The sequence below is a fragment of the Tiliqua scincoides genome, chromosome 5, assembly GCF_035046505.1.
Source record: "Tiliqua scincoides isolate rTilSci1 chromosome 5, rTilSci1.hap2, whole genome shotgun sequence".
Classification (NCBI taxonomy): Eukaryota; Metazoa; Chordata; class Lepidosauria; order Squamata; family Scincidae; genus Tiliqua; species Tiliqua scincoides.
The window spans coordinates 89989392-90001949 of record NC_089825.1 but is presented as its reverse complement, the minus strand read 5'-3'; the positions used below and the strand labels follow the sequence as shown (position 1 = coordinate 90001949).

The window sequence follows — 12558 nt, the reverse complement described above, 5'->3', positions numbered from 1 at the left end:
CTTGTCTTGTTGGTTCCTAGTTCCCAGCCTAGGATCGCTTCTCATCAAAGTGAAATCTCTCTTTTCAACCCCCTCCCTCTTCCACTCCCCCCTTTCGATCTCCAAATCTTCCTGCTTTCCTCCCTCTCCCCAAATAAAACACTTCCTATTTTATCAGTCACCAGAGGTCTTAAAGTTGTTTCCATGCAGTTAGCAAAGGGGGGGGGGGGGAGAGAGAAGCGCACACTTTACTTGACCAAGAGCAGAAAAAGGGTAGTTTTTAAAGTGATTTATTAATCTTGTTTGACTGAAGGGGAGAGGCTGTATTTTTAAAGTGATGAATCTTGCTATTTGAAGGGAATATTTATCAGCCATTGATGAAGTGATTGCATCTCCTAGTATAGGAGACAAATCAGCCTCCTAACCAAACCCTTATCAGCTCCGATATATTTTCATGGTCTATTTTTATTTTTCCCGCCAGCTGCTGGAAGAATTAAATTAAATTAATAAAAGGTTCAATCCTATCCAAAGAGAATGGGAGAAATGACTAGTTGGATTGGGGTCCAAAGGGGTGTGTGTGTGCAATGTTGGTCAGACTGGTTGTTCACAAAGTTCATTTGATAAAACAATTCTATTGGTATGCTTACAAAGCTAAAAAAAATGAGTCCTCCTGGACCAGACAAAAATCTACCTACTCCAGCATCCTGTCTCCAACAGTGATCAGCAGCTAATCATTTATAAAGCATGTATACTGCTGTGTATTAATAATATATTTTTAAGATCTGCATTTAATTAATGATATGATTAATATAATTAATATTTCTGGCCACTTCCTGTTTAATGTCACTTCCAGCCCTCAGGAACATGATGAAGAGCCATGGCCAACAGCCACGGGAAAGGTTTGATAACCACTGGCCTACAACCAATGGACCAACCTCTGAACACTCAGTATTGATGAAAGCAGAACAATCCAATGTAACAACAAAAAGCAGATGGGGTACCACAAGGGGCCCAGTGCAGGGCCTTATTCAGGGACCCCAGCACTGTATATATTTCATGCCATGAAGATGAATTGATATTAACCATGAAAGAACCTCATGATCTTATCATGAATTGATAAGGATATTAACCATGAAAGAACCTCATGATCTTATCATGAATTGATAAGGATATTAACCATGAAAGAACCTCATGAGTTCAATTATCATTTTCAAAAGAAAACAATCATGCAAGTTTATCCTTAAGCATTAGTGGTGAAAGACTTGCAAGTGGAGGAAGGAGAAAGAGAAGGAGGTCAGTAAACTACGCTATCCAAGGCTCCTGTCCTCTAGGTCAGGGGTCTCTAAACTTTTTGGCCGAAGGGCCGCATCAAATATCTGGCAAAGTGTCGAGGGCTGGAAAAAAAAATTAAATATAAAATTTAAATAAATACATTAGAGATAGAACTTAGATGAATGAATAAATGAATGGGCTCAAATGACCAGGACTTCTTCAACCATGAACACACCCCAAGAAATAAAGCACACACCTAAATGGACCCCCATTCCCTCACCCCACAAGCACAACTCTGGTTGTGTTTGGTCAACTGAGCCAGAGGCGTTCAGGGGATCAGAGGCTGGCCGCGGGCCAGATAGAGACTTACCACGTGCCGCATCTAGCCCCTGGGCCGGGGTTTAGAGACCCCTGCTCTAGGCCATCACCTAAGCAACCCCCCCCCATCCATCAATATATCCTATGCACCGTTTTTCTGATAAGAATCACAACTAAATTTCTAGAGCAGAGAACATGCTTTATTGAGAAGTAGATACACTGGTAGCATATTCTAACATATCCAGGAAACTGAGAGATTTGCTTCTGTACAAGAGCAGCCAACCTCCCCTCCCCACAAAAGAGAGAGAGAGAGACAGAGAGAGACACAGAGAGAGAGAGAGAGAGAGCCACCCCACCACTGGCTATAATCTAGAAGCTGAAGGTGCTAGATGATAGTTGCTGGTAATATGCACAGAAATATAAACTTGGCAGACTGAGGATGGCAGTGAAGAGACAAAACCAAAACACGAGAGCTAGCCACAGAAGTGCTTGAAGATTCGTGCTGGAAAAGGATTAGTTTTGAGCAACAATCCATCTTGTTCTAAGCACAAAGAGACTTAAGTGTCCAGGTGAAACAGGGGTTGCAAGTGAGAGCAAGGGCTCCTCTTTTGATGACACCAAGCAGAGAGGGCAAAGATATGGCTCCAGGATTGCTGCTGTACCCCCAGAGTGTTTACTTGGGGTAAAACAGTGCAAGATTAAAAAAAAATATACCCTTATTCGTGTTAGGAGCACATGTGACATGTAGAACATCCATCTTAAGGCAATCCAAAAACAGGTCAAGACAACACTGCATCCTCTAGCCAAAAGCTGGCATGTTCCACTAAAGGCTCACATCAAGAACATTTCTATTAGTGACTCTCTCCCCCACCCCACGAATGGTCAACTATGATCTCACTGGGGTAAGATGCTACAGGCAGCAAGGTGCAACTCCTGCCATCTCACCTCTTTTTCTGGGCTCCGAGATTGTGTTGCATGTGGCCTCCTCTGCTTAGCATGTGACTTTGACATCTGCACTGGAACCTTAGTGCAACAGCTTCTTCAACTTCCAAGGAGCAGGCTGTCTTATTCCAAATGCTGGGATGCCCTTAGGTATCATGCACAAAAGGTGGCCAAAAGATCACCTAGGGGGCCAAATGTAGCCCCTAGGAGTGCAGGGAAGGCCCATCTAACAATTCATTAACCAGCGGCCTCACCCAGATTGCAGGCTCATCTCCCCCCATATTCACAAAGTGGAAAACCATCATAAGTGGGTTATTAAACATAGGATCACTCTGTGAAGACATTCCACTGACGACAGTGAAATGCATTAGATGGAGTTCTACCTCTGCCCTTTAACACTCCAGTTCAAACTGCAAGGGTAATGTCTATCTGGCCAGATCAAGGTGCCACTGGTACCTGAGTTATAATAGGCAGCTTACCCTAAGCCTCTCCACTTATTATGCAAGACTCTACCCTGTCCTCTCCCTTACACATCCACCTGTGGACTGGCAGTCACTATGGCCAATAGGCATGCAGGACAGGTAATTATCTCACTCCAGCTCTTGTCTCACTCCATGCAGATCCCCAATAGTCCGCAGTATATCTTGCATGACAAGCTGCTACAATTGGCAGAGTGGATGTTTTAGTGTTGAACAGCTGCCATAGTGCTACCAACAACATTCCTCTAGGACTCCTCACTCTAGGAGTCACTTTCCCTGGAGAAGAAGAGGTCCAAAAACCAAGAAATGCCAAAGCAGCAGGAATGCACTGTTGTAAGAGTGGGATGCCGATCTTGCAACTTTCCCTTCCACACACAAAAAAGGCCTTCATTCAACCAACTCTTCAAAAATATGGGTGGGCAGAATGAATGCAAAAGCAAGGAATCTCGCCCAATACAAGAATATACCAAATGGTGGCATTCCACACTCCCAATGAGACAGTGTAAGCAGACAACTAGGTGAAATGGCGCTTCTTCTGCTGGAGCACCTCTCCCCACCTGTAGAGTGTCAACTGTACCAACTCCAAGATCCGTCAGTCACAAACTTAAAGACTGACATAGGACCTATCAAATAAAATTCTGAATGGCGTATTCTTATAGGCAACAAAGCCCATCCATGCCCCCAAATCAGACTCCTTTAGGACATTTCCCTGGCCAATATTTACCTGTTGTGAATTAAGAGGGAGAGATGGGGAAACACTGTATGGAGGACTTTTGCCCAGACCTCACATCAAGATGTAGGTGGTGCTTAGACTTGTGACTAATGGTCGATTCCTGAGGTTGTTATATCCTTCCCACTTGCATCTTTACACCAGATGGGTAGAAAACAGTTTGATGAATCCACCCTGAGACTGTATCTATGCATGCAGTAGAATGGCCTGTACCATTCCAGGTAGAAGAAACCATTTCTGAATGACCTCCTAAGTAGAAAACGTTGAACAGCAGAAAGTGAAATGGCTAGAACCTCTCCCCCTGCTATGCTAGTTTTCCTCTGTCAAGGAGCTTTTCACATGGAGGTGGAGGTGAAGAAGGAAGGAGGGAGCAGTATAGTAAATGGCAACCTCACCTGCAACATGAAGTGATACAATCCATTCCATCACCTCTTTCTGATGCATGTGTAGACCAGGCCTTAGAAGGTTGTGATGGAAGAAGGAAGGATGAAACAACTAAGAGATGACAGGATGCAACACAATCTCATGGGCAACACAGCAGCACAAGGAGCAGTGAGTGGGATGGTACAGTACAAGGTATTGTGGAACCTTCTTGGGACCCCATTAGCATTGTGTCCAGAACCCTCTCATCTTTGCAACCGTGCTGACATCAGAATGCAACACATTCTTCAGAAGCAGGATCTGCTACGTGTGCAAAGAGCCTGGGTCCAAGTGGACCCAAATATAAAACAGAACATCCTGGGAACACAAGAAATGAAGGGCTGGTACCAAAAGCAATGACGCATCCAAGATCCCAGGGCAGTTCCTAATGCCGGGAAAGGAAATGGGTCACAGTGGTGGAAGAGATGTCGGCGGCAGCAGGTGTGGGTGTGTCCACACTTCTCAGAGAGGTCAACCAATTTAAGTTCCCTTGGGAGGGGTCCATTTCAAACAGCTGGGATCCATGATTTTATTACTGTTGGACCTTTTGGCCTCTTTGGCTATCCATTCATCAATAAGATCCTGAGGATGGGGGAAAAAAAAAAAAGCAAGACAGTGCAAGTTAAAAGCTTCAGGAAAATTACTGACAGAAGAGTCAAAAAGAGACTGCCAAAGTCAAGGTAACATGCATTGTAGTAGTTTATGCTTTTATGCTTGTTATGCTACAAACATAACTTCCGTAGTTCCCCTATTAAGTGAACAGCCTCTGTGTAATCCCTAAAAAGGACACAAGCCTCCATTTCATTCACATGCTTGCTCACATTCTTCATCTGAAGCTATTCATTTCCACATCACCTAAGTTCTGTTTCATCTAATAAAGCTTTGCAAATTTTGATTCTGCATTATACATGTCAATTTGATGCAAAGGGGTCAGGTGCAGCTGGAAGATGCCCTCCTTTGGAGGAACAGGCACCACCTTACCTGTCTCTTTAAGACCAGGTGCTTGCCCTTCCAGTACTTGAGCATCTGAAGCGCTTGCAGAGTGCTAACAATATCAACAGGGTTGACAGCTGTTTCCTGGCTGATCTCTGAAACAAAAAGAAAAATAAGAGCCCATAATATTCAGAGGGAGAAAAAAAACAAGCGAATGGGTAAACTACCAGAGAACTCTCCCTGTCTCTGATCAGTCCAGCAGTTGACAGGGAGCAGGACAGCATGTCTTTCACAATTCCATGCAAACACAGCAGCAGCTCAGAATCCCGCTTTCCGACTGCAAAAAGCGATTGAAAGCATGAGGGTGAGCCTAGCAAGATCTCAGAAGCCAGAGGAGGCTGGGTAAGACTTCCAGTGGTGCCCTCCTTTCCCCTAAGGCAATCAGCAGCTGTGGAATAAATTATGCAAATCAAGCAGATATAAAATTGCTCACTTTGCATAACTTACATAGGTCAAAGGATTCTGCTTTTCTTGGTTCAGTTATTTTTCTGTTTTGGTGCAGGGTTCACAGAAATCTGAAATTCAAAACCAGGGGTGCCCCAAATTTCACCACTGAAATAGATCACACATATTAGTGGGGGCTGTTGCTCAATTTAAGAAAATCATAGTCAATCAATCATAATTTGTTAATAAATTTTGTATATATTTGCATATGAGGAAAAAAAGTAGACTATGATTTTAGAGGATAGACACACATTAAAGTGCGTATTTTCTAAGAAGAGGTGCTTCCTCTTCTCCCACATAGCTTCTATGTGGAACATTGCTATGTGGAACTAAGATGGAACTTTTGCCACCTGCAGCTTTTATAAGTACTTGTATTAAACATTTTTTTAAAAATAAATTAAGGTCGCTCCCCAATTAACTGGGCACATCCTTTGTGTCAAAATGGATTTAAGCCACTGATAAACTAATTGCAGTCCCATACATTCTGTTATTCCAAGAGTCTCTATGGTATGAATGTTAAAACAGATGATGTCATCAAGAAGGGCCAAGTCAGCTCTACTTATAGCTTCCACTTACAACTTTCCAGCTGTTTGTAGCTCCGAGCCCTGAAGTAAACAAAGGAGAACTGGAGCTCTAGATCCGCCCAGGGCCTTTCGCATCATCCTGCTTTCCTGCTCTCCATCCTGTCTTCTCCTGTGGGAGGGGGAAGGCAGGATGGGAGGGGGAATAACCTTCCATTCTGTGCGGACCTGACAGGATCAGGTCTTTTCTCCTCCTGCGGGGAGAGAAACAGGTTGGAGTGATGGGGCTTGAGCTGCTTCACAATTTCTGCATATATTCACTTATTCTCCATAATGTCCAGATTATCTGAAGGATTCTGAATTTGTTAGTAAGCATGGGAGGAGGACCTGACAGAAGGAGGGAAAAATACAGATTTGGGAATCTATGGGCTGAGAGGCTTGAGAAGAGTAGACTGTTAAAAGAATCTTTCAGCCACTGTAAATCCTGCTCAGGTCCCCTCTAGCTTCTGGAATTTTTTAATTTAAAGTTTCATCCTGCTGTAAGCCTAGAGACTTCAGGGTAAACACCACATTCTTAAAACCAGCACCAAAAATAACATATAGTAAAATATAAGCAGCCAGTACTTACCAGAAAAGGAACTATTATTCACTGGCTGCAAAAAGGGACTCAAACTAGCACTCTGGTGAACCTCCTAGAGTCTCATTTCCTTGCCTAATTGTAAAAAAAAACTACATCATGTAGACTCAATGGAAGTTGTCAGTGTTGCAGTGAGAGGAGGAGAAGTGTGGTTTGTTTCCTGAGGCAGTTTGCTACTGACACATTGAAATGTACTGCACTCACCTTTGATGGAGATCTCTTTGCCTTGAAAGTTATGCAAATAACGGAGAAGAACCTCCTTCCAATAACTTCGATAGCTGATAAGGCCCAGGTCTGAAAGGGGTCGTTCTGGGGAGCCAACTTTCTCCTCCACTTTGGAGAGTAAATAGCCTATTAAAAAGAGAAAAACACCTTGGAACCCAATTCAGGTGCTCTCTAAACTGCTACTTACCTCCTCAATCCCTCCTCCCCATAGGACAAATATCCTAATAAGAGGGCAACCTGGAGTTTTAGATAGTTCTTCTTGGCACTAGTACAGCGGAGGACAATGCACCAAGAGCCATTCATCTCTGCGAGTTGGTACACATGAAATTTATTATGGAATCTGCTGCAGGATTGGCCTGGGCAACAAACAAAACTGTAACTTGCAAAAGATAGGGCTGTTTGCAAGAGCTCATTATTAGTCCTCGTTCAGGACTAAGGCAGGAGGGGTATTCTGTTTCTGCTGCTCACCACATTTGTTCGCTGTTACAAGCTCGTAGGTGCATATATAAAAAATGGTCAACATAAGGCGCCATAAGAGTGGGGGGAGAGATGGGGGCAGCAACATATTTTACTTTACACTTACTCCATTAACCATACAAAATGAATACATACTACATGACTATTAATCATTTGCTGCATTTTAAACCTATGTTCTATGACACAATTGAGAGGACTTGTCCTACTTCTGTACTCATTCTGGAATCTACTTGCAACATGTTTGTAAGCAGTATATTTAAAACAAAATTACAATCTACACTTACTGAAGTCAATAAGCATTTTGCCGTAACCCTGCCTCATGTACTGAGGCATTGTCAGGATGCAGGAAACATTGTAGTTGAGGAATGAGTTCTTCTCCTGGAAGCAAATAATAAAGGAGCAGGTTTGATCAGCATGGTTTGCATTGGAGCAGCATTCAATTTGGCTCAAAACACATGGTTTTGGGGGCTGCTCAAAACAACAGTCAGAATCTAAAGAACTATACAACTAGTTCAGTTTGCCCAAGGGACCTTAAGATTTGCATTTCTCAAACATCTTGTTTGACTGGGGTGGCCATTTTCCAAGATGGTTGTTTGCACAATGGATGAATTTTAAACGTTGTTATGGAAATTGCCAAACATGAAGTAAGCAATCCTAATGTCACATTAGCCTTACCATCCAGAACAAGATGACAGTCACCACATAAAGATACATCTGGGATGGTTGGGGGGGGGAGGAAGGGGGTTTACAAGTGAACTGCATTTCATAATCTCAGCAGCAGCATTCACATGAACACAGTTGTGAGTGCTGAAATTCATCCTTTTGGTAGGAATAGTTTCCAAAACAGGCACCTTACCCACACTGCAATTTATTCATGGCAAGAAACCATGGAAAACTGCAAAAACAACCCTATGTAATTGCTACCCCATGTTGCTTTGATTTCAACCCCCATGCTGATGGAGGTGGAAGTATACATTCACTCATCAGTGACTGTCCTCACAGTGGAACAGCTTGGAAGATGGTACCCACAGTATGCTATCACAAGACATCTGACTTAGGTAGACTGTAGTAGAGAGAATTCCTTTGTGACACACTTCCCTCTCTTCATTTACTGACATGCCCACACACTGGGGCATACTTCACGGGGGCATTGCTACTTCAATGTAGCAAACCATTCAACATTGCCTATTTTCTGCCTGGGCGCCTTGTCTTTCAATACAGAAAAAAAAGAGATGAGTGCCTTATGAAATCTAGAAAAAGCTAGAAGTACCACGCTTTGATTGTCCTTTTCCGGCACACTAAGTATGGAGCGCCACAACCAGCAAATGCACTTTACTGCAAAGCCTGGGTCTTCTCTTCCTTAAGTTTCATGGCAATATTATGAACAGCAGCCATATATCTAGAGCACTTCCCAACCCCAAAGCCTACCCACAATCTCAGAAAAGACAAACACAGCAAGGACTGGGGCATCTGAATTCACAGTACTGTTCAAAATTCTCACTTATGCAGCAGTAGGTAGCAACATTCTCTGAGCAGAAGAGATTATTCTCAAGTTGACATCTTCGTGATTGCATGGAACACTACTCAAAACAACTACCATTCCATACATGCAGATCGGGAGCTGATCTATGGTGTGAGATCAAAACTGATGGATGGCAACTTTCTTGCAGGGACGGGTGTTGTTTCATCAGCTCCCTAGTTGCTGTGACAGTTGACAGGCAGCCCTGCTGAGTTAAGGAAGCTGCTCTGTACATCCTACACCTCTCCAAGTCCTCGTGATGTGCATTCCACACATCAGTTTGGTTGACTGCTGTTCATTATGCATGGGAAGAAAACCAACTCAGCACCTTCTGAAAGGTGTGAGCAGTACCAGCGTTGAGCATCTGCCCCCAGGGCAAAACTTTTAGCATGAGCGTTTTTGCAAATTCACAATGTCCAAATTGTATTAGGCCTGCATTTTCCAAATGCTGAAATAGATAGCAGCTAGGGATGCTTTCCCATGTCTAAAGAATTCTTAGAACTCTTCTATGTTGACTGACAAGCTTGGGAATTGAGCCAGTCCCTCTTCATAACAGCATTCTGTTCCATCTGCTTCGAAGCATCATGCTTTAAAATTTTCCAAACAGTGGGACTCAGATCTTCAGGATAGTTTTGGTGCCAGCCTTTGACGGGTCAAGAAGTCTTGTTTGCAAGAACTGCTTGAATGGTGCTTGTACAATAGCAGATGTGTTTTTTAAAAAGTCATTTTCAACAGCTGCTTGAAACGTGATTTCCAAAACCCACACAAAATTGACTGCTGGCAGTACAACCCAGTCGATTTTGGTTAGAAAGTTATAATTCATTCATTCACTGTTTTCACTCAGCCAGAGAAGAGTTTGGTAAACTATAACTGAACATGAATATGTTAAACACACACAAAAACTGACAGCAATGTACTACTATACAAGTTGCTATACAGGACACAGACAGAGGATGAAAGTTAAACACCACCTTAATTGAAATCCACCCATTTGACTGGCCTTATTCAAAATGAACGATACTGCCAAACAAGACCAAAGCTGAATTAGCTCTATACCAGGGGTGCTCAATAGGTGGATCGCGATCTACCGGTAGATCGCGAGGCAAAATGAGTAGATCGCGGAGCCCTGTCTCTCCAAACTGTTAATATGTCAGTTTCGTCTAGTGACTAGACAAAACCAACATATTTAGCTGACACTAAACTGACTCTGAAACTGACACTTTAGCTGCTCTTCAGGCATGCAGCAACAAAACTGACGAAACTGACTAGACTCCAGCAGGGGCTCCATACATTAAAGGGGGTGTCTGTCAGACGCTTCCTTCCCCCCTGGTAGATCTCCGGGCCTTGCTGGGTTTCAAAGTAGCTCTCGAGCCAAAAAAGTGTGAGCACCCCTGCTCTATACCCTACTTCGCTCAGCAGTGTAGATGCTACATTCAACCCAGATTTCTGGTCTAGATGGAATTGGATCTTTTATTTTTCCTCAAACAGCTTCTTTTCTAGAACCTCTATCACTGGGGGTTCTCCTTTAAATTATTTCCAGGTTAAATTGCCTTTGATAGCGTGATGGCCAGAACCCTAGCAATGCATACTCCAAATAGGACCATACCACAATCACTTTTGACCTTCCAAAAGGTGCTCAAACAGATTTTAAGCCATGGATCTCAAGATATATTCCAATATAAAGTCACAACTAAAGTGAACTTTGACTTGCTTATGTCAAGTCTCCTGCTCATCCAAACATTTGGGCAGTCCCTACAACTTCCAATATTCCTCAATCAGCAAAGCACAATATTTCTCAATCAACAAAGCACAATAAAGGTAAGCCAGATACAAGAGTGTTTGGCTGCCCAGGCAATTTCTTCCTAAAAGTCAGGCTAGTAGACTCCCTCCTTACCTAAATGTTGAGGAACTAATCTCAGGTCAGCAAACTTGTGACCAGACCAATTACCATCAGGCCTTGGACTCAGAAAGCAACATGCCACCAGAATACCCAGCTACTTTTACTGCATGTCAGCATAGTGTAGTGGCTAGATTGGCAAACTAGGAACAGGAAGACCCAGGTTCAGATCCCCACTCAGCCATGAAACTCACTAGGGGACCCAGGAGACTGACCTCAAGTCAGTCACTATCACTCAGCCTAATCTACTCACACAAGGTGCTTGTTGTGACTATTAAGAAGAAGGGAATAAACCTTGCACTGCCCTGAACTCCTTGAAGGAAGGGCAAAATAATAAAATGGCTAATCACATAATATAATACTAATACTGGAGATAGGTGCTTCATACATACACTTGTGTGTAGTGGACTGCATAATGCACCAGAAGCACATCTGGAAGCCACTCAAGTTGCCTGGCCTAGATTTTTCTCTGGACACAAGACTTGCTTGCTCCTATAAATAGGGTTGCTTGAACCAACTTTCTGAGGTTAGCAAGTCCTGCTGCTGCTGATGAGTCCCCTACCCCAAGTCCTTCGTGACCTAGTTGTAGGGCAAACATTTTGTCATTTCTAGATGCAGAGCTAGGCCAATCACACTAATGGCAAATGCTGGCCTTGTGGAGACCCTCAAGTGATTTTTACTGACCTTGGAAAAATAGCCTATGAGGTGGCAGCCGGTGTTGTCAGCTTCTGTCATGACATAGAAGAGAAAGGGCTCAACATCATAATACAGAGTCTTGTGGTCCAAGAAGAGTTTTGCCAGAAGGCACAAGTTCTGGCAGTAGATCTGAAAGAATCAGAGGGAGCATTAAGAGACAACAACCACAAGGATGGAAAGGAGGCAATCCAATCTCTATCATGAGGCAGAACAATCACAAATTGTCCCACAAAATTCTTGGCTCACAGTACTGTGAGCCACAGTACTTAACACAGTGCTTCTAATGCAGATGGCTTGAGGGGGTCCAAGCCAGTGAGGTCTGTCCAATTTAAGGCCTCCCCTCCCCCGATTCTTTAAGTGACAGATCTGCTGCCCTGTGAAAATCTAGTCTTGTAGAAGAAATATGGGAACTCTTGAAGCAGAGGACTGGGTAGGAGATGTCAAATGCTGGATGAAGACACTACAATTGGAAAGGAGAGAAACCTAGAAAACTGAAGCCCAGGAGCATGACAAGAACTTTTAATGAAAATCAAGGAAGAAAGGTTCCCATGCTAGAGCAATACATCAAGCACTGCCTATGCCAATAACTTAAAACAAACAAACAAAACAAACTTTAACACAGTCAACCTGACAAAGGATTTGGACACTGGAAGAAGGAAGCAAGCTTCAGGGCCTCATCCCCATTAATCTACCACCTTGGTAGAGTTCCTCCTCTTGTTCTTTGATAATCTGCTTCCCTGATCCCCACTGACAAGTATACAAGTGTTTTTTAGATTTAATTTCCAGTTTCAAGTGATTCAAAATAAAGGGAGGGAAGCAATCTAATAAAGACGCTTGGCAAACACTTAGTATTGTTTCATGGACAATACTAAGGGCCCAATCCTATGCAGTGTGTGCTAGCTCACCGCTGGCGCACACTGTCGCAAACATGCCATAGGGCATGTTTACTGCCCTGAGCGCCAGTGGAGCACCAGTACTAGTTCAGCACCGACTAGCACCATTGCACTGC

General features: G+C 43.3%; 1 protein-coding gene across 1 annotated transcript in view; it reads right to left on the bottom strand.

Moving 5' to 3' along the window:
• Nucleotides 1–1747: 1747 nt before the first annotated feature.
• The window catches only part of KAT7 (lysine acetyltransferase 7), a 33926-nt gene continuing 23115 nt past the window's right edge, over nt 1748–12558 (bottom strand). Inside the window, exons 11-15 of the mRNA XM_066628774.1 lie at nt 11538–11678; nt 7722–7815; nt 6940–7086; nt 5122–5228; nt 1748–4722 (exon numbers count right to left, since the gene is read on the bottom strand). Coding sequence (XP_066484871.1) covers nt 4621–4722; nt 5122–5228; nt 6940–7086; nt 7722–7815; nt 11538–11678 — 591 coding nt within the window. The 3' untranslated portion in view covers nt 1748–4620. The remainder of the gene's footprint in view (nt 4723–5121; nt 5229–6939; nt 7087–7721; nt 7816–11537; nt 11679–12558) is intronic.